Source organism: Ciconia boyciana, chromosome 1, assembly GCF_034638445.1.
Source record: "Ciconia boyciana chromosome 1, ASM3463844v1, whole genome shotgun sequence".
Taxonomy (NCBI): Eukaryota; Metazoa; Chordata; class Aves; order Ciconiiformes; family Ciconiidae; genus Ciconia; species Ciconia boyciana.
Genome location: NC_132934.1, coordinates 197,861,884 through 197,889,531, shown reverse-complemented (window position 1 = coordinate 197,889,531; position 27,648 = coordinate 197,861,884). Strand labels below are relative to the sequence as shown.

At 39.6% G+C, this 27,648-nt stretch overlaps 1 protein-coding gene across 11 annotated transcripts in view; it reads left to right on the top strand.

Annotated features, from left to right (window-relative positions):
* Positions 1 to 27,648, top strand: part of CDK8 (cyclin dependent kinase 8) — an 86,175-nt gene that overhangs the window by 999 nt on the left and 57,528 nt on the right. For 7 of the 11 annotated variants that reach the window (XR_012040456.1, XR_012040455.1, XM_072850453.1 and 4 more), the window contains exon 2: positions 27,481 to 27,556. The exons of the other annotated variants lie outside the window; for them this stretch is intronic. Coding sequence is in view for 5 of the 7 variants with exons in the window: in XM_072850453.1 (XP_072706554.1) it covers positions 27,481 to 27,556 (76 nt within the window). In the remaining 2 variants the exon portion in view is untranslated. The remainder of the gene's footprint in view (positions 1 to 27,480; positions 27,557 to 27,648) is intronic. 11 annotated transcript variants of the gene reach the window in all.

Genomic DNA, 27,648 nt, shown 5'->3' with positions numbered 1-27,648 from the left:
TTGGGCATTCTTGCTGGCTGCTTCAGGAACCCCAGTCTGCTGGTCCTTTCCGGGCTTTAGAATGCCTTAAAAGAGCTTTATGTGTGACCAGTTCTCGGTACAGACCCGAGCAAAGGGATTTCTTTGCATAAATGTTTTAAAGAAAGATCTAGCAAACTGTCATTTAGGTTTCCCTCGTCCATGACATGGCATCACTTGCCGAACAGCAGAACAATGGGAAGTAGGGAGCAGAAGCAGCAGGAGAGGCTCGGGTTGTTCTTGTAACAGGTCCTAAATTTTAAATCGCATCCATTCTTTCTCTTGCAGTCTCCTCACAGTTGTGCTCTGTACGTTGTCAGTCAAATAACGTGTGTTTTAAAAGTCTGGGTGTCATTTTTACATTTGATAAACAAAAAACTTTTAAAGCAGGTTGTGGCCAGTTATGGCTGAAACACGATCTGCTTCTGTTTACATAAGCTTTAATTCTGGAAATGCTTTAGCTATTACCTACAGAACGGTTGTAATGGGACTGGTCGCACCTTATCTTGTCTGTGTCTTAAACGTGCTGATATTAATGGCAGCACAGTACTTCAGTGTGAATCTTGTTTGCTGGTATGAGTCAGGTAACTACTTCTCAAATTTTACGTTTGGATCCTTCAAATTGTTCATAGGAGAAATTCTTATCTTGCCTGAATTCTTTTTTTTTCTGGGAGGGGAAGGGGAGTAAACTGTTGAGAGCGTGATAACCTATTGCCTCAAGTCTCCTTACATGCAGGTACTAACTTTGCTAGTACAGCCAGCCCTGGTTTCAGTGTCGATAAGGAGATCTGTAATATGAAAAACAGATTGAGGTACTGAAAGATACCGACCATATTTCTAATGTTCGTGTCAGGCTCTCCGCAGATGTTCAGCACGTTGGACTGCAGCAGTGTGTAGGGAATTCAGCATGTGATACTGGTGAAGCATATATTCAAACATATTTTTGGTGAAATCATCAGTCTGCTTGATGGTGTTTGGGAGAGTGTGTTTAGAGCTGCTGATGGCAGTGTCGTTTTGAGAAATTCCAGAAAAAATGGAATCGTGTGCTTTAAAAATGAACAGTTACTCAAAGGTGGCTTTAAAGTAGAGTTTCCTCTCAGTTCTTGAATGTGTGTGATTTTAAATCCTCTATGTTCTCGGTGAGGGGTGAAATCAAGGTATGGTATTTGATTAGAGTTTGCAAAAAAAAATGAGTGAGCAATGTATATGGTCTCCTTTTTTTTTTGCCTTATTGTTCATTTAGTGCTTCCTTTCCCTTCCCTTTGCATAGTACTCCCCATTTTACTTCCAGATTTGTGAAAACTTTCTCTTTTAAATATGCTGTGTAATTGCCCTTGGACAATCACTAAAATACTTAAAATAGAAACATCCATAGGTGCTTTTGTAGCTTATAGTATACTTGTATGTATGTGATCTTAAATTATGTAGGTGGAATTAGGATTTAATTTAAAGGTGCCATTTACATCCCTTTATCCAAAGGAATCAATTAAATTGCAAAAACGAATGTGTAATAACATTTTGTTTTCCTGAAGCTATGGTAATGTATGGATGGACGTTATATCTTGCAGTGGGGAGTGCATGAAACAGAGTATATTGTTATATGCAAATAATGAAAAAACATTCTTACATTGTTTCAATATTCCCCAAATGGTACATACGGATGGATGAATAACCTGCTTTTTGAGTTGTTTGTAGTATTTATACAGCTCAGACTTTCTTTACGTATGCAGTTTTTCACTGTCTTTTAGTTAATTTTCATAATTTTTCCCTTAAACTTACAAGTTTAAAGCCAAATTTGTTACATGATTCTAATTCTTATTTTAAATAGCACAAATCTTTTAAGTCTATTAATATAGATCAAGATTTTTAGAGTACTTTGAAGAATGGGCCGCAGGACTGCAAATGTTTTGTTAAAAATATTGGGGCAGCTTTTTCTTAAATGACATTTTCTACATATGGATGTCTTAATGAATAGAAGAAACACAGAAAAGAACTAAACTTTAATAATTCAGTTTGTGCAAATGTACGTTCTAAAGCCCTCTGTGATAAAAATCCAATTTAAGAGTAGTAAGAGCTAGTGTCTTTAGTACAATTGCAGTCTTCACCTCTTTGGGTTTTTTGATTGCTTTTACAGCTGCCTCTGAGGTGCAGTATGGCAATTCAAAACTAGATAGCAGCTGCGTGCCCTAATTGTAGAAGTTAATTGTATGTCATTAAAAATACAAGGGGATGTTGTGGAGGACAGTCTTACAGGCATCTTGATGGAGTGAGAATCCTTCTAGTGAGTGAAAGAGATGTTCTGTAGTATGTGCTTTAGTGACCTGCTGAGGGTGTAACCTGGATTTCATGCCCTGCTCCAGCAAAAAAGCCAGACCAGCCCTGCTGTGCTCTTTGCCACAAGGTGAGGCTTGGGGTCTTGTCCTAGAGGATCACCAGGTACGGCTCCATGGAGGTTTTCTTACATATTCACTGCCTAACCTGACCCAGCTGAACATCAAATCAGCTGAATAACAATGTCAAGCATCGCAGCTGAGCTCTACCTGGTGTGTTGCCTGCAGCAAAATTGCATTCTGTTCTCAAGCTTTTATTTCAGTCCCTCTTATTTTTAAGTTTGTTGTCTCTCTGTGGTTGAAAAGAATCTTCCTGGCTTTTTATTGAATGGTGCTGTCTTTTTTTTTTTTTTTCTTTCATCCGTGCAGTACCTGTAGTGGACTTTAAAACCTGCTTAGAACAAACTCTATGTGAATTGATGGGGTTTATTTTTATAACCAAAAGGTGTGCAAGAAGGCAATTGACTCTAATGGCAGACACCGGGAAGGGAACGCGGACATGGCATGTTGAACATCAGTCTTCAGATAAAGAAACTGTTGCGCATCTCTAGCGGTGGTAGGATAGTTTACTTTTTTTTTTTCCCCCAGAAAATGTCAGTTATTTCCTGCATAAAAGCTGCTTTGCGTGCCATTTGGGTGCTCCCTCAGGAACATTGCTCAACCCAGATATTAAACCAACCTATTTGTCTTATGCCAGACTTGGAAAATATGCCAGCAGTTTTTAGTTTGTTGGACTAACATACAGATTTTATTTTTTAATTTTTTTAAAAATTTTTTAAGTGACTGGATCAGACTCCTTCAAAGCTCACTAGGAACCGAGTGCCAGGTACGGGCAGACAGAGCTGGCAGGACCCTAGGGGCTGCCTGTGCCAGCCCGGCCCCTGGAGCTACCAGACTGGGCTGCGTGTGCTGGTCATGTGCTAATGCCTAAGTGGTACCCAGTTTCAATGGGATTGATCTTGCACTGCTTTCTTTTGTTCCCTCTCCTCTCATTTCTGTTTTTATGATACAGCTACAGCCAGAAATCTGAGAGAGAAGCCTATTCTGTGGAGCGAGGCTGCCTGTTTTAGTGGCAATTTTGAATGTTTCCAAATATTCATTTTTCCTGTTTATCAGATGTGGTTTGCATGAGAATAAGAAACTATTGAATGTCACTGTTGAGCAGTATCTAACTTTTTAATTACAACAGCAAAAAATGATATAATTGAAGATCTTGAACTATAGTAACATCCCCCGGTGCTTTATTGGAAGCTTTTTCTTAATCTCACAGAAAGAGACTTATGTGGTGAGACTGTTGGTGGGGAACCAACAGTAAACAAGCTAGTGCTCTCCTAGTTACTCTCAGAAACTGCAAGAGGTGATGCAGGTCCCAAACATAAGGGCAGCTGGAGAGTTTTTTAATTTCAGCTGTTACAGTTCTGTGTTGGAAGTATTGCTGTAAGGGAGGGACAAATTCTTTCATTTGGACACACTGACAAATTGTAATTGAACAATGAAAATACATTTATGTGTTGGACTTTTCCTTGCACCCTTCAAACAATCAAGTCTATATCCACTTTTTCCCTTGAGGGTCTGTATGAGTTGTATGAGAAACAGAATGGTGGAAAACTAGTGGATGTCCAGTAAACTACTGGTTTGCTTCATCTCTGATACGGTATTTACCAGAAAAAGGGTATTGCAAGAATGATGATGATTCTCTCAAACTTTTATATAAAGAAAAACTGAGAGATTGGGACTATTTCCCTTGGAAACAAAAGAGAAGGCGGAATGTGTTTAAGTTAGATAAAATAATGAATGGTTTGGGTAATGTATAAGATGCTATTCTGGTTTCACAGTATTTGAAGAAGGGGATGTGGAATTTTTTTTGTGAAGAATAAGGAAATATTTTAATGCAATGTAGATAAACTGCATAACCTGTTGTCAAAGGAAAAAGATAAGTCAAGAGCTTAGTGTCTGTTCTATAATGTTACCAAAACCCATCACTTCTGACTGTTGTAGCAAATTGAATGCTCTTCTGCTCTAGAAGTATGCTGCTCTGTTAGAGATCAGGCCAAGCCCTGCAGTGCATGCAGAAGAGCCCACTTTTATTTGCTTTAGGCATTTGGGATTTGTTGGGGTTGTTTTTTTTTTGGGGGGGGGGTGGGTGGGTTTGAAACACTTGGCCCTTCATGAGGTTGATACCAGATTAGTTCCGGTTTGTCTGTGTTTATGGGTATGTATTGATTGAGTTACTTCAGATCATAGATCACTTATTTTGTCGATGTTTTTATCAAACTGATTTTTAGTGAGAGGTACACTGAGTTTGGGAGTGCCACAAATAGAGGTAATTAGTCCAGTGGGAAATTTTGCTTGGTAAGAAGTGAAACAACAGATACGGACTTTCAGCTTCATGGTTAGTTCTCTATCAAGCCTTTGCAGGAGTTGTATCATGAAGTCCATGCTGTTAGTTTTCACTATAAACTTCCGAACAACTCTTGTCTTTTCTCAGTTTAATGGACATGTGGGGGGTTGGCTGAATGTTCGTGTGTGTTGATTTTAACTCTTTTGAACCGAAGCAGTTGGTGCAGATTACAGGCAGGCAGTGAGAGCCGCAGAGTCGGTGTGCAAGCATTTGGCTTGTGACTCCTGTCAACAATAGCGTGGAATTTCTAAATGCCACAGAGTTTATTTATGTATGTAATATGTGGTAATATCTTCATAAAATATATGCCCTGAGTCTCTTTTGGATCCATTACCATAGTAGTCAGAAAGTTCCTAATTAAACTATATCTGCATAATGAGGTATGCATGATGTATTGCATGAAGTCTTGTGCTCTTTAATTTTTCTGGTAAACCACTCGTATAACTGTCTTCCCATCTGCTTCCTTCCCTTCTCACCCTGTTAGGTAGCTCCAAGCCTTATAGGTTTTTAAGGTCATGTAGTTGAGTGGCCCTTGGACTTTATTTGGTGTGATCTTTTGTTATCTTGTCACAGATGTGTTGGATTTATTTTCATAGCCAAGAGCAAAGGTGGAGCCAGCATAGCTGTGAGTTAGTGTTTCATCCCTACCTGAAGCCTTTGACAAGTGCAGAGAAGAGAGTGTAAGAGTAGTGTCACAAAACACCAAAGATCTGGATCTGCTTTTATTCTGGATTTATAAATTCGAATAATAGATGTAAGTAATGGGGGCATGTACTGCTGTGTTTGATTTCTCATGAGGGAATGGGGGATAGTTTTTGAGGGTGCTGATTATAGAGAAGGTGCACATCATTAGAGAATGCTGCTCTTGGTCAAATGATGGTGCAGTAGTATGTTGGCTCCAGCTCTTGAGTATTCTGTGATTCTTCTGTGTTTAAGTCTTTTAGAAGTTGGGGGGTTTTTTGTTTTGTTTTTTTGTTTATTTGTTTTGGTTTTTGTTTGTGTGTGGTTTTTTTTTAAAGAAACCAACCACAAAACAATGGAGGTGTCCTTTTTTACTACTGGAATCTGAAGAGCTGTAATTTTCAGGCTGCTGTAGCAGAAACTGTGAAGGATGTCTTGCTTCTTAAGAATAGATTTTTTTTTTTTAGCTATGCTGAAATTTGGAAAGCACAGTGGAATCATAACGAAGGTACAGTGGCTTGGGTTTGTGTATGGCAAGGTTGTACTCCAACAGTATGGAACAACAGCGAACATGGTGATATGCACTTCATAAGACCTCCAGGTTACAGCCCAGATGTGTCCATTTTGGTATTAAAAGGTGATTGTTGTGCTACTGTGAGTATCAAAATGGTTATAAAAATCTAGCCCTTTATTGGACTTAATGACTCATAAGGCATTCATTGGTGTGCCCGAAATAGTGATAGAAGTGGATTCATTCTGAATAGCCAGTTAATACTGAGATGCTTCTGTCTTCCATCAAAATAATTTTCCATACACAAGTAGCAGGACATCAATTGCAAATGTGTGGGTAGCAGCATCTTCTAAACAAAATACTACTACTACTACCTCCCCCTCCCCCCCCCCAATGACTTTCTTGGGAACAGGATTCTTTCTTTCTACTATGGACCCTTATCATTGTGGAGTTGTGATTATGTGGGATGGAGACCGGGCTGCTGTTGTTAGATGAACTGAGCATGTGAGGCAGGCACAGGCTGCTGGTATGGACTGTGACTTACCACCTCTGCTGTAGTTAATACTGTTATTAACCACAGTGAAGCTCCAGTTCCAGAAGGGTACAGTCTCCTTTCATCATCTTTTATTTGGATGTAAACATAAAATTAGTTTAGTGAGAACTGGTAAGCAGGATCATGAGTATTGGTCCTAACAATTGGCAACCAATATGTTTTTTGTTTTGTAGCAGAAATACTGGGCTCCAGCCCCAAAAGGAGCTATCCTCATGTCCTTCACAGGTTCTCCTTTGTTCTGTGCTGAGAAAATGAGTGCTGTCTTCAGCCTTTACCATTTGTCTGGTGTGCTGTTTTTTTGTCTTAGAATGAAATGCTTGCCTTGTCTATATTTTTGCCGTACAGCCTGTCTTTCAAGCTTGGCTCTGGTTCTTAATTCCGGAGGATAATCCTTTCATTTAAAAGTGAGATGTTAATCTGAATTTTCCTACGAGAGTCTGTAATATGAGTGATAGGTGGACTTCTCTAGCTTCCTTCAATGGCTGCCTTGGAAGCGGCAGAAGCGTGATAGTTATTTGTTGCAGTGGTGCTCATATAGAGTATGCTGATTGGAGGTGGATGGAGGGAGGGACATAAATAACTGAATGGTCTGGTAGTGTGTTCTGTTTGGAGAGTGTAAAAAATGGTTAACATTTTTAAAACAAAAGTGGCATTGGTTACAGATAGACAATTGAACTTTCCCAAATAGTCCTTTTCCCTCTAGACTTCTACATACATAAGAAAACTCCCTATTTCCAGTGTCAAGCCTAATGCCATCCTAGTTTTTGCACACATTAAGCTAATCTGTAACTAAATATCAAAAGAATAAAATTGAAATGGCTGATAAACATGAATGACTGCAGGATGTCAAGACTGAAAGCAAACTATAGGGGGGGAGTTGGTACTTGTGTTTGTTTTAATTTAAGTGTCCCCTCTCATATGTGCTAAAAATGTACTTATGTGTGTACTTTTCAGTAAGGAAGAGTTTTTTTGACAGACTGCTGCAATATGCTAGGAACTATTGTGTTGCATTTTTCAGTCACCTTGGAGAATGATTCCTGTGGGATTTTGTAACCTGTTTACATTCACAAACCTCTGAAAAATTCAGAGGGAACTTCAGGGCAGAGGAGACCGCTCCATTTCCTTGCGCACCCACATGAAGGCTGTGTACAGTCATCAACAGTGCCCGGAAAAGCGGGCTTGGCGGTGATGTTATGCACTAGAAGCAAGCGGTGGAGGTGAAAGACAAGCATGAGCTATCCATGGATACCAAGATGTCTAGTGGCGTGCTAGAAACAACGTACTGTGCTGTCTGCTTCTGGGACGGTGGTGCAGAATATATGCAGTTGTTGAGTGCACTGAAAAAAGTGGTGGATGCTATGGGCTGTACATTGTTAAGGAAGAGGAGATGAACCTGGAGCTAAACTGTTCTTCAGGGGAAGGTGAGAGAAGAGGTGGAGGTGGCTGGGAGGCTCTGCAGGGTTCAGCAGCTCAGAGCTTGGGCATAGTATCTACATGGGAAAGCACCCGTTTGTACAGCTAGACTAGGTGCAGAATATGGCAGTGGATTCTTCTTTGTGTTAACAAACAGTCTGGAGACAGGGAGAGAAACGACAGAGTTGGAAACTTTCCTGAGGCTGAAACTGATGATAAGCGTAGAGCAGCATCTGGCTTCTGTCTCAGGGAGTGAACAGGGAGGGAGAGGTGAGTCAGGAAACTCAGTCCTGGAGGTCTCCTGAACCAGGAGGACAGATCTTGCAGCTCTTGTTTCCAGCACTGAGTTTTGAGAATCCTGATAGAAATTACGGAAGAACTCTAGACCTGGCCTGGAAGGGAGACCCTTATGTCTGAGAGCAGGAATAAAATAGTAGCATTAAAGGATGAATCTAATTTTGTGCATTTGAAGAAAAGTCCTTGAACAACAGTTCAGGTAGATAAGCAAGTAAGTGGTAAGTACACACAGTGCAGGTTATTTGCAGTGCAGTAGCAGTTCTTTAGTGAACAGGTTGAAAGCAGATTTTGATCAAGCATTTCCTCATAGCTGATAAAACGTTTTTGGTTTTTTTTTTTTTTAAAAAAAAGGGTGGTGGTGTCTCCCTTGCTTTTAAGGGTGGGTGCGATGAGGCTCTAACACTTTAATGCTTCTCCAGGACACTTGCTGGCCAGTGCAGATTCTAAAAGAATAATCTGTAGTGGATGAATATTCGGATGTATTCCTTAACCTTTTTGCTGATTTTAAACAATATTGTTTGTGGTCTCTGCATGTAATAACTGTTCTGTGGAAAATAAAACTTTCAATATTTCTGCAAAAACATCAGAAGTGTCTTAACAGTATGGAAAAAAAAAGAAAGAATATTAATTTTGTAGCTGTGCATACTGATAACCTCTACTTCTGAAACTGTTAAAACCCAAAGAATTCTGTGGCTGTACAGAGTCCTTGTATTAAGAGATCTGAAGTACTAGCTGCTTTTGAGATACTGGAAAATTGAAGATGGTCTTGCAGCCTTTCTGTCTTAAAGTCACACAGGCTGCACTAGTTCTGGTTGCAGCTTTTTGTAGCTTGCACAGTAGTTGTGCGAATGATGGCATTTATGAAACCTGACTTCCCCCTCACCACCACCACCCCCCCAAGGCTCTTTGCTTTAGTGTGGAATTATCCACTCTCTAAATGCAAATTCAGATTGGAAGTATACTTCCAGCTAGGGCGCTCTGCTGGGATGAGGTAAATAACGTGTTGTGCAAAAGTTATAGCCTGCATGTCTTCTGCCAGTTTGCTGCCATGGAGAGTCTTAGATTTGATCAGCTCAAATGATTTGAGGTAAAAAACATTGTGCTTTCTGGGCATGTGTTGGGGGAAGAGGAACTGCCAGATCTTAAACATTTGAAATATGACAAAAGGGCCCATGCTGAAGGGATGTCAAATCTTATTCAGAATTCTTGTTTTGAAACTGAGTAAGCCTATGAAGATTATGTTTAATCAATATATAGTTGGCTCTCTCTCTCTTATGCTTGTTTAAAGTATTAACAAAGTAAGCCAGCAGTTTGTTTTGTAATATTATAAAATACTCAGAATTGTGGATTCTGACTTTATGTAGATGATAGTAATCAGTTCACCCTCCTCTGTTAATTTAAGTCTTGGAAATGCTCTTTAAGGTTCAATACAGACAAAATTTATCTAAGTTTGGTCAAGTAGGGTAATGAAGCTGAAGCAGGAGCATCAAGATACTTAGCCTTTTATTAGCAGCAAAGTTTTCTTTCTTTCTGGTATCCTTTCCCTGTAAAGCAGTCTTGAGTTTAGAGTAGAGAAGCCCATCGTGTGTGAATGGATGGGAATAGAGTTTCAGGCATCATCTTGCCAATGCTCGAACTCTCGTGCTCCTCTCCCCCCCGCCGCCCTCCATCTTTTCTTTGCGAGCTTGGCAAGTAATGCTGTGTGTTACTGCTACGTGCAGGCTGATAACCATTCAGGGGGGTTTTGTGTTCTGGCTGGCTAGCCTGCTGTTCTCTCTTGTCTCCTCTGAGGCTCAACAAATGGTTTCTGAGACCTTGTCAAGCCCCCATAATAGCACATTTGGGATTACAGCATAGCTTTATTCATAGCTACAATTTTTCGTTAGGTACAAGGCCACTCGTGAACTAGTTGATAACTTTTGTGTATTGTAGGCTTCCCATCTGAGAAATAGCTATTTGAATAAATGTATTGAATCTTGTACAAAAGCATATGAAGTCCTTAGTAGCTTATATAGGAAAGGTACTGGATAGACGATTTAATATTCTGCTTTTTTACAGAGAATTCTACTGATGTTGCCCTATTGCACGTGTTTTGCATATCCTAGTGAAAGACTGACTTAAGCATGTGACGATTGAGATGCCAAAGAGTCCTTGTAAAATTATATGCAATACCTGAGCAAAAAGATGCTGCTGTTTAGGCAACAGTTTCCATTCAACTGCATCTTAACTACCTTGAGTGTTAAGTCGTAGTATGGCAAAACATATTGTGCAGTCAGTTTAGAATTTGCAGGAAAAGAACTATAAGCCAGGATTAAAGCTGCAGATATTTTCTTTAAAGGACAAAATGTTCGAGAGAACAGAGTGATTTTCTCAACTACAGACGATAGCCTAAACATCCAAAATTAAAATTAGTCTTGAAAAAATGCACGTTTTGCAAACAGGGAAGAACACAACTAAAGGTCACTGAAACAATCTGCCTGTTTTTCTGGGAAAGCTCCGTGCTGTGTGCTTGTAACACCTTGCATACAAGATGTTGACATTTGAATAAAGGACACTTGAGGGTTGCACTAAAAAAGAAGACTCAATTCATTACTGTCTGTATGAATAATACGAGCAGCTGAGAACTCAGAATACAAAAGGATCTGAATTGCAGCAAACCCCTGATTCCACCTTGTGTTTGTGGCCAAGATGTGTTGTCTGGGAGAGGCATAGCCTTACCCTGGGAGGGGGAGCCCTAGCTGCAGGTGTACTTTCAATTACAGTTTGCATTCAGACCCTGGGTAATCGCACAACGAAGCCTTGGAAAGTCAGGTTTAATCAACTCCGTTGTTCTCACGGAACTACTGTGCAAGGTATGGAACACAACAAAAGCAACTGGAGCAAGCTTTACCTGGGTGGACTTCAAGACAGCAAGGTGGCAAATTTGTCCCTGAGTGTAATTTGAATCTTATCTAACTTCTTGTGCTTGAACTGCTTGGCAATCAAACTCTTTTCTTTTTGGATGAACGTCAATCCTGTTTAAGCAGGGTTGAACAAAACAACCCCTCACAAGTAAATGTGCTAACAGTGCCATTCACTGTTATGTTAATTCAGTTTTATAAAAGCTCAACTGGAAGCTTATATGACTCTGCCAGATGAGTGTCAGATACCGAAAGACTCAAAGAGTAGCTATTGCAACACTGAAAGCTCTATGGGTAGAATTCCAGGCATATGTAAGGGGGAAAAATAGCGTTAGGACTGCATTTCCATCTGCCTGACTAGTTTGCCTATGGTGTGTGAGATCAGAGAGGCTGCAAAGCAGAAAATACAGCAATGAACAGCTCGTTAGCCTCATTTCATTTAGGTGGATGCTCTGTGAGGGCGAGATGCCAAGAGAGAACTTCAGGACAGTGAGTAGCTACTTACTGAAACAGCTAGTCAGGGCACCCACAACGGGAGAATCGACTTGGGACTTTGCCTGCAGTAGGACGAAAGAGCAGATCCAAACTGTTACTTCTGACAGTTTTTACTACTGGCTGTCTGTGACAAACATGGCTTGTACTTTGCTCTTGGAGGGATGCTGAATCTATGCAAGGTTAAGAAATCTGCTTGAAGTACCCCTTCAGTTAAAAAAAGAAGGGGTGGGGGGAGGTGGTGGTGATGGGAGGAGGCTTCTTAAAGCTAAAAGAGAGCCAAGAAGGTGAAATGTTGCAAGCTACTTGGGAACCATTTTTGAAGCTTCTCTGAGCTCTCAGTGAGTATGTATCACTCATCAAGACACACTGTAAAACCATCAATTAAAAAAAATCTGATGTGGCCAAATAGTAGAACAAAGGAAGCCCCTGGGTGTGAGAATATGTTCTTTGAAAAATTAAGTCGTCTGTGAACAATGAATGTAGGAAAGAAGGTAAGTGATGGTAGGCTAAGTGTAGAAATGTAGTGTGACAGCCCCCCTTGGCAACCCCCCCCATATAAGCCCTCAAAACCACACACAAGCTCCCCCCAGCCCTCCCTAACCTTGAGAAACTACTTGAGAAGGGAATGAAATTAATCTTCCTTTTCGCCCCTTCTTTTCTGATGCATCAGTAGCACAATACTATCTGTAGGACGAGGGGACCACTGAACTATAGGAGTGTTTAGAGAAGATGAAATGACAGCAGGAGAAGAGCTTTGTTTTTGTCTGTGCATTATGAAAAAACTCAAAGAATTGGAGGTGAAGGAATGCATTGGGGGATCTGTCTCAAATTGCAGTGTTTGGGGAAGGGGCTGTTTGAACAAACTGAAGTGAAGGGCAGTCAGTTGTCAAGATGAGATGTGTTCACACATCTGAAGGAGTTCAAGAATGAAATAAGCAAATTACTAAGCAGAAAGTATAACCCAATGCTTTAAATTGTCTCAGTCATAGAAGACTGGAAAGGGGCAGTGGTGAGATCAGTTTGTAAAAGGAGTTATTGAAAGAGGGGAAACTACTAACTAGTAAGCTGAACCAAGAGCAGAGATAGTTGACACGTGAAAGGTGCTGAGTTGAAGACACAACAGCAGTATAAAACACATTCAACATCTCCTAAGTCTATTAAAATCCTTTAACGGACTTAACATGTAGGTTAAGACAACACAGTTGATGTAAGCTATCTAGATTTCCAAAAGGCATTCTGTGAAGTCCCCTACCAAAGACTTAAGCTGAACATAGAGATGGTCCTTCTCTGGATAGACGCTAGTTAAAGATGCGAATTATGGCGAGAGGTCATTAGTGGTATCTCTTGGGAACCTGTGCTGCTCAGAAGTTTTGTTTGGAAGTCACTTGTCGTAAGTAGTTGGGAAACAGCTTTGCTGATGAGAGTGAGTTACTTGAGATAGTGAACGCAAGGGCTGATTGTGAAGGCTTGGCCCTCAATATCACCAAGTCCTTCTCCAATGATGTATCATACTCATTGATGTGAAGTGATGCATATGGGAGAATGGTCCTTTCTTTACTCACACAATGGTAGCCTCTGAATTTATTATTACTTAAGAAAAAGATTTTGGAGTTTATAATGGCAGTTTTGTGAAAGTGCCAGCTCAGTGCAAGTAATTGCTGAAAAGCAGAGAATCACAGGGCTTACTAGCAATGGAGCAGAGCACAAAGCATGGTGTCATTGTTGCTATAAATCCTATTTTCAGTATTGTAGGCGCTTCTAATCCCTTCATCCCAGGCAGGGTGTAATAGACCTAAGGAGGGCCAACAAGGATACTCAGTAATGTGGAGCAGTGTCTGTATGAACACTTCAGTTGTTCCCATAGATGAGGACTCTTCTGTATCTGTGAGGGACAGGGAGAGTCTCTAAAATCCTCAGTGTCATTGAGAAGATAGGAAACAGTTGTTCAGTGACTGGATAAATTTATGAAAGATAAATCCATTAGGGCTATTAAATAAGAAAATATAATCTGTGAACCTGTAGCTCCTACAGTACTATGTTTGTGACTGTTAGGCAAATTTGTGACTTAAAAAGCTTCTCATCATAAAAGTTCTTTTAAAGCAGCAAACATGTTTCTTCCATGTAAAGCAAATAATTTCACAGATTTGACTACTGAAGGAAAACATACCAAAAATAGAAATTACCCAATGAAATTATGGTTTTTTGAAGTTTAGACCAGTGCTTTAGCCCTGTTTTTTGTTTGTTTTTCAGAACAGATGCTTTGAAATGCTGTGCTGTCTTTATGCGACTTCTAGGTTCGCAAGTGGTACAAATACTGAGGTGAATTAAGAACAATCTGAGAGAAGAAGGAAAGTCCAAATGACATACAATCTTTTTCCTTATGGAGAATTTGCATAGGTACCTCTTGTGTTGCTTTATATGAAAGTACTGGTAGGACTGCCATGTCCTTTAATAAAGCAGCATGGAGCTTTGAGTCCAGAGTAGGGTATTGCTGCCCATCAACTAGTCTCATAGGAACGATCTTCATTATTGTGTAGTTTTAAAACTTAGTTTTTAGGCTGGCTGTCAAATTACAATTTTGTGGGAGAAGGGAGAAGATCCTTAATCAAATCCCAGGGATTCTTGCTTCCGTGGAACTTTTGTGCTGGAGTTAATTGCAGGGCTAGGTGAGGGGGTTGGTTTGTTTTAAAATATTTACTTATTTAATTATTTTTAAATTATGGCCAACCATGCTCCCTGTGGTTTCACCACCACCAGAAAGCAGGGACTGAAGTGAGTGGTATCTTTCTTTTTCTCCTCCATGTTGATCTCTCCTCTACCCGTTCCTTCATTGCCTTTTGCTCTTAGCACATACTTTGGTGCTGGTTTTGATACTCACCATACCCCACTGTAGGCTAGCAGAATTTGTTAACCCAGGACAAGAAAAGTGGATAACTTTTTGCTGAATGCAGGAGGTGACTCGTGTCATGGAGGAGCGTGGCACAGATCAGAGCTGGCGTAAGGGGAGGGATTTTCTGGCTAGGAGCAACGAGGCAGAGGTGTCAAGAAAAGGCTTTTCTTTTGACACAGCAAATTCTTAGATCAGAAGAACGACATGTACAGTGTATCGTTGAATTTACTTGGTTACTTTGAACTTCTTGCCAAACTACATGTTGTGGCAAAAGGTGTTAATTTAAAAAAAATCAAAGAACAAAAGGAATAAAGTGAATCAGTAATTGCCATTCACCACATAGTATCAGCTGTCTCAGAGGCTCTAGTGTTTATTGGCTTGCTGTTGATGGTTTTTCCTCCAGCTGTGGAAATGACCTTTTCTTTACCCATGAAAAGATCTGATTACTGAAGGATTTGTTTTGAAGTAGAAAATATTCTCAGCATAAGCCTTGCTATCTGATAAGAATAATGATGCTGTTCTGGCACAGCAATCTTGCCATGTCCTGTAAGTATTTTGGGGATGGAAAAAGAGTAAGTGCTTGAGTTAGACCCTTAATAAATTCAGTTCTGTTAGAGCATCTTCCCCTGCAATACCTTCTTTGTGTTGGCATTTGGGTGAGTAATGTGCCTTATTTGCACGACATCATGTAAATTTAGATCTGAGTCCATTAAATGTGCTTCAGTCACAAACTGTGTTCCTTGTACTCTTCTCTGCTTTTGTAAAGGTTTTTTTGTCTTTTTCTGAAAGCACACTGTGTCTAAAAATTGCATATTAAAGTGTCAGCAAGACTTAGTCATACTGAAGCATTACTTTTCTTCCAGGATAAAATGTATTTTTCTGAGGAGGGGGGCTAAAAGCAAACAGAAAGAGCACAAACTGGCTCTTTTCCTGCCTCTGAATGTGCTGTTTTACCTGTTTGCATTTTTGTGCATCGTGTCCATATCTTTAAAAGGAAAAAACCCCTAACCATGCAAACTTGTTAAAATGTTACCTTAGAGATAAGTCTTTAAATTTTCTCTTCTGCTAGGTTGTTTAGTATTTACATTTAAAGGTGATTTTTCTATTAGTCCTTCTCTAAGTTAAATTTTAATTCAGCTAGAAATTATTGACAAACGTGAAGATAATCACTGCCTAGCATTAAGATAGTAATATATTTTTGTTACCTCTCTGGAAGAAGAAGAGAAAAAGGAGAGAACAGCAGGGTAAATAAATTAAAGATGAAATTTCTGTCAACTTCTGAGTTTTGCAATTTAAGTTTAATGATATGACTATGCAAACACTTCCTAAGGCTCACCAAAACTTACTGTGATCATACAGCACATTCGTTGAAACTTGGATTGATGTAGCTGTAATCTATGACATGCCTTTATAAAATTAAGGGCTATACTGATTAATAGGAGTGGTTGCTCTGGGTCTTATGAAAGGTCCATGCAGCTGTCTTTGATAGTTAACTCTAGCAGATCGTTAGGAAGTAAAGTAAGATGGGCAAGCATGTAGTGGTGCTTTCCTACTGACACATTTCTGCTTCATCTGGTATCCAGAATTACTATCTTAAGGTGAAATTAAAATTTGGGGTCCTGGATTTCCGCTGTGTTGTTCACCTGTAGTTGTTCTTCCACTCTTCAGAAAGCAAAGGAAAAGGAACCTTAGGAGATAAAGGATGTGATGCCTTTTTTTTTTCTTAGACTAATTTTATTTTATTTTAGTCTGTCGTATTCTGTCTATGAAACCAGGCAAGATACAGCCGGTCTTCCTGATAACAGTTGCATACCAATATCATTTGAGAGTCCCTGCACATCAGCAACACCTACAAAAATGAGGACGTGCCCCTGGAAATGTACCTGTGGGAGAAGGTGGTGGCTTGTCAGGGGTTGCCCTGCTACCGTGTGGGTCTAGACCAGCACTGACTCCCGAGGTGCTTGGTGGAGTTGGCAGGGGAGTGTGCTGGCTGCTCCCTCTTCCCGGCCACTGCCTTGAGTCATTTGGAAATCTCTGTGCCAACGCAGCTCTGCTCCTGGTTGTGCGTCAAGGTCTGGTAGGGCAGGGGTGCCGTATTGTTTGCAGGTGGCCTATCCAGCTCTAGCCGATTCTAGACAGTTACTCGCTACATATTTTTTTAAACATGCTTCCATGCATTTTTTTGATTCATATTTTTCTTGCATATCTCATGTATGAAGTTAGAGAAGAAGTAGACAACACTTATTACTGTAGGAATATGGAAACAGTCTGAAATTTTCCCTTCGGGAGTGAGCACTGTTACAAAAGTGTGTGAAACTGTAAAGCATGTCCTGATGCCAGCAGCCACGTTAGAACGGGTGCAAGGCACTGCTTGTAGTGGCAACCACAAATATATAAGAAGTCACACTACTTTATGAACTGTATTTATCTTTGTCTGCAGATTAAGTAGTTCCAGCTGCTCTTCAGTCTCTTTACCTGTTCCTGGGAAGTCTTTACGGGAAACTTTGCAGAGGAGAGAAGAATAGTTGTGAACTACTCTTTTGAGCTGAAATCCTCAACAAAGTAGCTCGGACTCCCAGCTCTTCTGACTGGGTTGCATTATTCATGATCCTTTCTCATTTATTAATATATAAGAGGCTTTCATGACAGAATCTGGGTTTTTATCTTGTTTTTGGCAGATTTCTTCTGTGAAAGGAACAAGCTGGAATCTATGATGGGATAAACTTTAAGCTGGTTGTAAATACTCTGGGCTTCAGTAAATCTGAACTTTTAAAAATAGTCATGCTTTGGTTGTGTAGCAGGCAGTTTATAATAAAGAAGATAACCTATATTCTGTAGGTTTAATGCATGTTATAGGACTACCCCATTTTAAAAAATGTTTTTAAATTCAGTCAAATGAAGAAGCAGTAATTTGAACTAATGTTTATCTTCTAGTCTAGCTTCATCCAACTTGTTTTAGCTAGCATAACTGAAATGTGTTTTTTGTTTGCTCTCAAAACCAAAGAAAAAACCTCCTACAACAAGTAGTCCTAGGAAAATTAAGTATTTTTAGAGTAATCTCCTTTTGGAAATGATTTACTGATGCCCTATGCATTATATACAAGCAAAATGACCCTCAAAGAGCTATAAGTGAATGACAATTCTAGTTTATGTTGTTTCCATATTTTGAAAAAGTCTACTGTTTTAGCAATGGTGAGCTCTTTTAGTGAATGGAATTATTTCTGCAGTGGGTGTAGCACTTAGCTGCAGCTTTCTGGCAAAGGTGGGTGTACTGCCTCAAGCTGATGTGGAACGAAAGTACTAGTTAGAAGATTAACTTCATCCTGAATGTGGACAGAAACCGCTGTGCCTCTGCTATGTCTGCTCTCTGCCTTTAGACAACTGCAGTGCTCATCTGAGCATTCAGTGGGCCGTTTCAACTCACTAATGTGGCAGAAAGCATACCAAACAAAAAATGGGAAATACTTTTCCGCTCTCTGAATAAGCTCCTCTCCATCAGAAAACGAGTGCCTGGGCTCTAGTGCAGATGGGCAGGAGTGTGTGTGTGTGGATGAAGGTGGGATTCTTTCAGCAGCAAACCATTGACTTAAAGCAAGCTATTGTGCACAACTTCACTGTTAGTTTTCCATTCTTTTTATCAACATAAATGTAAAACATTTAAATGTGTGAAACCCAGCAGGTTTTGTAAAAATGGAACTACAAAAAGATGAAGTTATCATTTGCATCACTGTTGGCTCAGATTTTTTTTAGAGAATGATTTATAAGATTTTTGCTCTTTATTTTAGGTTTACCTGAAGGTACAGGGTCAGTGATCAGACTTACTATGTGTACTAATTGGTTTGACAAAAGATTTGACCTAAAATCTGCGTTCTGGGAAGTCAGGTGCTTATAATGCAATTTCTCAGCCTTTGTACCAAGTTGTTAGTACCAATTTTTTTCCTATACAATTTATTTTCTGCTGATGAACATCATCTTTGCCATTTGGCTGTTACCCTCTATCCTCACAGAACTGTTATATCTCATTCTGCACAGGTATACTTGTCCAGCTTTGTGCATTTAAGTGTATGTAATGATAACCACTGGGTTTCATACGTTTAAATCCTTAACAATTTGAAACTTTTTTCAGTCTCAGCCAGTTGGACTGTGACTGTAAAACTGAGTAAACTTAATACTTTGGTGTGCTCTTCAGTTATCAAGGCTGTAGATCTTGGATGTGCTTCTTGAGGTTTAACCCCAGTAGGCAACTCAGTCCCACACAGCCGCTTGCTCCCTGTAGTGGGATGGGAGAGAGAATCGTAAGGGTAAAAGTGCAAAAACTCATGGGTTGAGGTAAAGATGGTTTAAAGCAAAAGCTGTCCACACAAGCAAAGCGGAACAAGGAATTCATTCACTACTTCCCATGGACAGGCACATGTTCAGCCATCTCCAGGAAAGCAGGGCTCCATCACACATAACGGTTACTTGGGAAGACAAACGCCATCACTTGAATGTGTGTGTGTGTCCCCCTTCCTTCTCCTTCCCCCAGCTCTATATGCTGAGCATGACGTCAGTTGGGGTCAGCTGTCCCAGCTGTGTCCCCTCCCAGCTTCTTGTGCACCCCCAGCCCACTCACTGGTGGAGCAGTCTGAGGAGCAGAAAAGGCCTTGACTCTGTGTAAGCACTGCTCAGCTATAACTAAAACATGGGTGTGTTATCAGCCTTGTTTTGGTCACAAATCCAAAACCTAGCCCCATAGGAGCTACTATAAAGAAAATTAACTCCATCCTAGCCAAAACCAGTACAGTGCTGTAGTAAGTCCACTTCTAGAATACACTGATCTTGTCAGGGTGCAGTGGTCTTTGGGGACAAAGTCATCTTTCCTCAGGGGTGAAAGGGTTTTTTTGACATCTCCATGGTTCTCTGTGTGTAAGCACAAAGCACATGGGTAAGTTTGTGGAATCTGTGTGAAAGCTGTTGAAATCCAGTGGGTAGAAATAATTTATTGCTGATTTGGGTGGCGTCCATACAAATCATCTGCAAGCTATATTAAGATTTGGAGGTTCAGATACCACTATTTATAATATTAAGTACAAATATAATTCTAAAGGATTATTATTTTTTCACAAAAAACATTAACCTTTGGGTTTCTTTTTTAGCATGTTTACAAGTAGCAACATCTGTGCATTGCTTTAGTTTTACACCAAGCCATAGAATGACTTCCTTTAAGAGACAGTTACCATTGCACACATTCTAAATACTAGAACAAACTCTAAATATTGAATAAAGAAAGTTCAGTATTCCAATAAGAGACGAAATTCACAGTTGTGTCCTCACACTAATTAAATTATATTGAAAAGGTGAAAAGTTTTAAATCTCTCTATAGCAAATGTCCTCAAAGTTATGTACGTATGCATCCAGAATAGCGCCCTCTTCTAGCTAAGTTTTGGAAATGTTGTCAGACTTGGAAAACAGTATTAGGAATTAGCTGTGTGTCTTGAAAATGCATTATAAATGTACTGCACAGCTGTGAAACTACTTACATTGCCAGATGAATCCTCAACAAAGTAGTACTCTATCTCACAATCCCATGTAGAATACTTTGAGTTGGAAGGGATCTCTAGAAGGTACCTGGCTCAATCTCTACTCAAAGCAGGACCAACTTTGAAATTAGCTTAGGCTGCTCAGGTTCTTATCCAGCTGAGTTTTAAATATCTCTGAGCATGAAGAATTCTAGCAAGTCTCTTCCACTTTTTGATTACCCACATTTTTTTCTTCATGATATCTAATTGGAATTTCTCTTTTTGCCATTTGACTGCTGCCTCTCATGATTTTGCTGGGCACCTCCAAGAAGAGTCTGACTCCTTCTCTGTACACACACACCCCCCCGCCATTAGCTAACTGAAGGCAGCGATAAGGTCCCTCCTTAGCCTTCTCTGAAGGCTGAACAAACCTGTCTCTCTCAGCCTCTCTGTATGTGTCATGTCCTTCAGAATCCTGCTGTTCCACTGGACTTGCTCAGTATGTCAGTGTCTATCTTGTACTGGAAAGCCTAAAACTGAATATGGAGCTCCCAGATGTAGTTTCGTAGTGCTGAATATAGGGGAATAATCACCTCTTTCCACCTGCTGGAAACACTCTTGCTAATACAGCCCAGGATTTTGTTGGCTGCCTTTGCCATAGGGGCACACTGCTGTGTCCTGTTCAGCTTGTCCACCAGGACCCCCAGGTCTTGCTCTGTAAAGCTGCTTTTGACCCACTTGGCAGTGTGTCCAGTTGTGTGGGGTTGTTCCAAACTAGAGATGGGTCTTTGCACTTGCCTTTGAACTTCCTGAGGTTCTTGTCTGCCCATTTTTCCTGTCTGTTGAGGTCTGTCCAAATGGTGGCTCATTTCCTCAATGCACCAGCCACTGTCCCCAGTTTAGTGTCATCTGTGGATTTGCTGAGGATGCCTTCCATCTTGTTGTCCATTTGTTAATGAAGATGTTATTTCAGCCCGGGTATCTGTCCCGGAGGGATGTGCGAGTAACTGGCAGCCTGTTGGATTTGTACCATTGATTACAACCAATAAAGTCTGGCAGGCCAACTGAATTTTTTGATCTGTTCTTCTTTTGATCTGTAGTTCAGCTGGCCAAGCTCTCTGTCTAATTTAGCTATGAGTATACTATGAGATCATGTCACAAGCTTTGCTAAGGTCAAGGTAACATCCAGTGCTTTTCCATTGTCCATAGAGCTAGTCCTCTCACTGTATAGGACAATCAGGTTGATAAGGCACAAGTCATCCTTGGAAAATCCTTGCCAGCTGTTCCCAGTCATTTCTTTTCCTTCATGGGCCTGAAAATAGCTTTCCAGGAGGGTTTGCTGCATAACCTTTTCAAGGACTGAGGTTACGTTGATTGGCCTATAGTATCATTGAACCTTTTTGCCCTTCTTGAAGAGGGTCCTGATATTTGCCCTTTTCTAATTGTCAGGAACCTGCCATGATCACCATGACCTTTTGCAGGTGATAGAGTGGCTTTGCAATGACATTTGCTAGCTCTGTTAAGCACCCTTGAATGCTGCCCATCTGGTCACATGGACCTGTGAGTGTGTCCAGTTTGTTGAAATTGTCCCTAATTTGGTTTTCCCCTACTTCCTTTCACCAGGACTGTGCCACTAGCTTTGGAAATGTAGTAGTTGTGCGAGTCGACTGTGACATGAAGACCAATGCCAAGAAGGCATTGAGAACCTCAGCCTCTTTTGTTTCCTTTGTCACTTGGTTCTCTACCACACTCATTTTCTGGGTTGGTAGTTAATAGCTATAAAATGCAAAAATAAATAGAACTCCTGGTGTAAATATCTTATTCTGGCAAGACTATTTGGTGCCATAAAAGTGCTCTTGAAAGAGGAAAAAGGGATAATTCTATTCTTCATCACCATTTGAATGGGTACCAGTCTGCTCTTGTCTCTCCGCGCTTTCTAGAAAATGATGTATTCTGTTGCTGTGTATACAGCAGTTCTTTCGGCATTTAGTATAAACATATAAAATCTTTCAGCTTCAAAAATTGAATTTGTGTATTCATATACTTCCAAAGAACTGAATTACTACTTCTCCCTATAGAATTCATTGAATGTTTTATACGTACCAGGCTGATTTTAGCATTTTTAAAACCAAAACCCAATATTGCTATGACTTGAGGGAGGAGGCAGGGTATGACGCTGCAAAGTGAAAATTCCAAGTAAGTCTCTTAAATGTTATAATTTGCTCTTGTGTTTTATTTTCGCATCCTAATGTATAGCTGGGTGTTTTGCTAAGGTCTTCCTTCCATCTCAAATCTGCATATGGAGTAAGTCCATATATTTGCTATGTTAAATTTCAGTAAAGCACTTAGTTTTCTTTATCCTTCCTCCTCTAACGTGAGTACCACATGTTAACTCCATGTTATCTTTCTCTTAATTTGTGGTTTAAATTTAATCTTTGATGTTGAACACTATTCTAATACTTACAAGTAAACAATAATAAAGCCTCTGATTAATCTATTTCCTTTTTTGAAGTTCTGGTAGATAATAGAGCATTTGGTATACTTTGCCTTACCTGGCTCCCTAGCATGTATGAAAGCTCCTGTCTGTATTTTGCTGTTAATAGTGAAGATGTGCTACTGTTTGTACAGTTTAGGGGTTGGAGTTACTCAGCATTCATCGAGGTGAGTTGTTCAAAGCTTAAGATGCTCTATGGCACAAATGCATTTTCGGCTAGTAAAATCAAAATCCTGTATTTAATGTATTCAGAGAATTTTGAGTTAGTACTGCTGAGCCTGAATCACTCTAGCAGTAGTGCGACAGTTGTACTTACTCAGGATGTGTTACTTGTACTGCTATTGATGATAATGGTATTTCCAAGGGTAGAATTAAAAAAAACCCATGTGTTTTTTTGCGGGGCTTATCTTTTAATTATGAGGATTTTTGTATTCTTTAGGGAAAAAGAACCATAAACAATTAACAGGTTCCTTAGAGTTTTCTGCAGAATAGATACTAGATTTACAGTTCCCTGTGGCAGTTGTAAGACAGTAGAGCCTATTTCCCTCAGATGTTTAACTGCACTCAGGTTTTACATTTCCTTATTTTTAAAGACAAAACTACTCCTAAATTGTGACCAGTTAATTTTTAATTTGAGATCTTTTTTAATGGCAATGTAAATTTGGAATAATGACCACTGATTTTAAGGCTTCAGTAGTTTGTTCTGCTATTTTTATTACTCAATTGAATTTTAAACTGACTTAGTGATCTGAATAAAGGATATATTGTAATGTGCCAATACATTTCTACAAAATATATGATATGTGAGATGAAATAACAGTAGAACTGATTTTTTTTAAACTGCCTTTTAGGTAATAGGCCTCCTTTTTCTCCATGTGTAGGATATTTTCTCCCATTTGCTGAACACATTTATGTTTTAAGTATCCTTCTAAACAAAGGGTAGAAATACCAGGCATTTTAATACTCAAGCTTTGCAACGCACTCAAATTCGGCAGGCATCCGTTCCTAATCCTTTTGATTTTTTTCTCACATAGACTGAATGTTTCTTATGGTGCCGTTGTACTTCCAAGTTCAGTAGAACTTAAAAAAAATTTAATATTTGAAAACAGCATTGTAATACTTACTAGCTTAATTCTCTGAAAGATGGCATTTTCGTTTTTTGCTGTAAGAACAAAACCAGATAGTTATGCTCTTTTATGGTGATATTGCAGGTATATATGGTGATATTGCAGGTATATATGTTCATGTCATTAAAGTCCACTGGAAGTTATGTTGCAGCTACCCATTTTTTTCAAGTTTATGCCTCTGATGGTAATGTCCCTCTGAGGAAATTACATTTTTACACAAGGTTATGTAGTTTGTGTGTGACTACAATAAACACTGCTATTTCCAGCACCTGTGTATAAAGTGAGTTCTCTTATTCTTATCGCTCTCACAACTGCCTGCTACTAGTGGCGAGTATTACTGTGTTGAAGACGCCAGCCTCCTTAAGTGCAGGAAAGTGTGAATATATTAGTATGAACATAAGTTTGCAGATTGACCGGTTTTTCTAAGCCTGCTGGTAGGTGGAGGATCTGCTGAAGCCTCATTCCCAGGCAGTAGAGAAAGTGGGCACGTTTTCCCAACAGGACTTCTCTGTTAGAAAGACAAATTTAGTTAAATTATGCTTTGAGTCTTACTGTACCCTTAAAATGTAAGCTGCTAAGTGGCCAATGCTGTTGCTTAGTTAGCTGTGCAAGATGTTTATAAACATATTTATTTCATTTTTTTCTTATTTTTTGCTTTTTCCTGTCTTGTCATTGAACATCTCTTTATCTTCAAAGAAGGAAATTGCCCATATCCAAAACCCTGCAGAGGCCCTTGGGCATGTGTTAGGATGTAAACAGACTATGGGCAAAATATTTTTGGAAGTTGTGTAAAATAAGCTCGGTCACTCAGTTTGGCCTTTCATTTGGCTTCATAACCCTGTTGTAAACTCTTACCACTCCCTTTAAAAACTATTCCCTCAGTTCCCTTGGCTCTCAAGGAATTACAGTAAGTTTTATAAAGAAAATCTAGCTTGGCTTAATGGTAGAAGTAGTGTTTTCTTACTTTGGTTAATGGAATAGCTGGTGCTAATGGTGTAATGGGTAACCATAGCAGGTTACCAGCCTCAGTGTAGCACAGATGTTAGAGAGGGTTAGGAATTGGTTTATTACTTTGTATCTCAACTGTGCCTGCACAGCTCAGAGAATTTAAGTCTTGGAAGTCTTTGGTTATTTTTTCAGGTTCTGGAGGAGAGTGTAGTGTGGTGCTAAAAATGTGCTTTATCCCTAAATAGTAATTTTTTTTTTCTTTCTTTCTTTTTACCAGGCTTATATTTCTTCTAAACTGCTTGGGTAGGTTGAGGACAGGGCAGAAGGCACTTGCTCTCGGTTCCTGCACGCAGCAGCCAGGCAGAGCAAATGAGCGAGTGGTCAGTTCCCCGCAGCCCTGGGTTGCTGGAAGGGCAGAGCAAGGTTGAACATGAGATCTCTGGATCTCAGTTCTTTAACTGCCTTTTAATGTGAGAAGATTAATTTTCAGAGACTTCTGATTTCATCCATTTTTGTGAGGAGACCAAATGGTACGTTCTTAAACCCCCCTGTCAAATCTCAGCATTAAAGCAATCATTGTAAAAGAATTAACATACGCAACTGAAAGTGTGTTCTTCCAGTTTTGTTCTAGGAAACAGCTGAAGTGTTTTTTTTTTCTAAAAATTTCCAGAGAAAGTCTGCCATCTGGTATTGAAAATTTTAGTCCAGACTTAATTTGGCAAAAATTTGATCAATTAAAAATAGTCATAGAATCTTAAATGTAAGGCAGGCTTCAGTGTAGACAGTGCTACCAGAAGTGCTTGTAATAATACCAGTTGTATGGTAGCACTTCTCGTTATGCTGAGTTCTCCTTCAAATACCTTGAAATCTAAGCGGATAAGCAACAGGGCAATGAGAATAACCTTTAGTCTGACCCATTTTGCTCCATGTTCTGTCAGTGGTAATGCTTGTAACAGTAGCTGTTGTGTGGTAGCACTTCTCATGAAATAAGAATCTCTCCAAACACCTCAAAAACTAAGTAGGTGAGCACATAGGGCAATGAGAATAACCTCTAGTCCAATCCATTTTGCTTCATATCTGTATCCAGTAACAGCTGCGAGCCATTGCTAGCTAAGGCAGATAGAGGGTAAAATGATTTTTAGCTGAGACAATTTCACTGTATCTTTTTCTATCAGTAGCACAGGAAATCTCTGTGCTGGAAAGCAGATTGGGGTTATATTCAGTAGCTGCTCACGGAGTGGTCCATAACTCCCCTATCCACCATAAATTTGTGTAATTTGATTTGAAATCCATTTACACTTTTGATCCCTATAATACTCTGTCATCATGAGTTGCGCAGTTTAATTATGTGCTTAATACCATAATGGTTTCTTTTTTTTGGGCTTCATGCAACTTGTTTTCCTCTAGGGTGAGAAGTAGGGGATTGTTGTTCCCTATTCCCACTTGGTTTTGGCCATGTATGAATTTGTGCTCAGCATTGGCTCTTTCTCTTCCAGACGAGGAAGTTTTAGGTTTTTATTATATGGAAGCTTTTTAATGCTTTCTGTCATTGTTCTCCCTACTCTTTTTTTTTCCCTGTTTGTGTCAGATCCTGTGTCTTTTCCACTCTTTTATCTTGCCGAATCCATGTAATTGCCCTCTTACTGAAATCTGCTCTCGCCCACTCGCTGTTTCATTCTTCCTCCTCATTAACTGTGTTCAGATTTTGTCCATTAATCTCCTACTTTTTCTCTCTTCTCTGTTTTGAAAGGTTATTGCTAACAGTGGGTTGTCTTTGAACCCCATGAAAAGTCTCTTGGACAGGACCTGATAATTTGAGGGATTAAAAAGGTAGTGATGAATAGGGGAAAGTGTGTGTTTCAGGTAGGGACACAGCAATTCAAAGCCTTGCAGATATTTAGTGCAAGTTGGAGGAAAGAAGTGCATGCGTTTTAAATGCTTAACTACAGTTTAGTTTTATTTGCCTTTAGGATGTTTGAGTTGCATTTTTTTCAGGGTGGATTCATTAAAAATTAATAAGGATTCTTAATGTAACCCAGAGATCTGGGACTATACGAGCACTCCAAATATTGAAGGCAATACTGTTGTTAAGTGCCATGTCCCCCAGGAGTGCTGTGGATGCCAGCCCACAAGTGGGAAGGACAAGCACTCCATCTCTTAAAAATCTGAGCTCTTTGAGGCTGAGGGTGTGCAGGAGTTCAATGTCGTCTTTTGCTGCAGTGTGTCTCTTCATTTTGCTTTTGGTAGCTGGAGTTACTAATAGGCTTGCGTTTTAAATAAATGACTGTAAGGTCCATAGTGGTTAAAGTACGTGGTGGTGGTGTTGGTTTTAAGTGTTATACATGTTTAAAGCTGAACGAGCATTTCTCTGGGTTCTTCAGATTGCACAGATACCTTGTGGGTTTTTTATTGATCTTGGTAGTTTTATTAGTTTGGTAGGAACATAATTTTGGGACATATTTTGTGATCTAGAGGAAAAAAAAGATAAGATGTTACTGTGATGTTGCTTCTGGGCTACTCAAGAAGTCATTAAGATATGGGGAAGACTTGCTGTATCCCAGAGTAATACATTTATGGGAGATGTACCCCTAGCTAGACTTATTTCTAGTATGTACTAAATGTTTGCTTTGCTTTCTTCTTAATAAAGAAGGAATGGAAGAGCTGTCGATCATTGCATTTAAAAAAAAAAGTTTTAAAAAATCTCTTTTTCTGTAGTGAGAGCAAACTTACATTTTAGCTTTATCAAGGTGGTGTGGTTAGCTTATGGTTTAGCTGGGTATCCAGACATTAGGTTAGTAAAGAATCAAAAGACAATAAGATGTCCAATTTGTATTAATTGGAAGCTGTCCTCTGAATGGTGGTGAAGAGCTCACTTTGAATTCATGGTGCAATTTTTTAAAAAAACTTCTTTTCTTCTTTCACAGGAAAGATGATAAAGATTATGCTTTAAAGCAAATAGAAGGTACTGGAATTTCTATGTCTGCATGCAGAGAAATAGCAGTAAGTAACATTAGTTCTTTCTACTAGCAAACAGACTTATTAAAAGTATTGATTTGAGTGCATGCTGTTTTTTGTTTGCTGAATCATGTTAC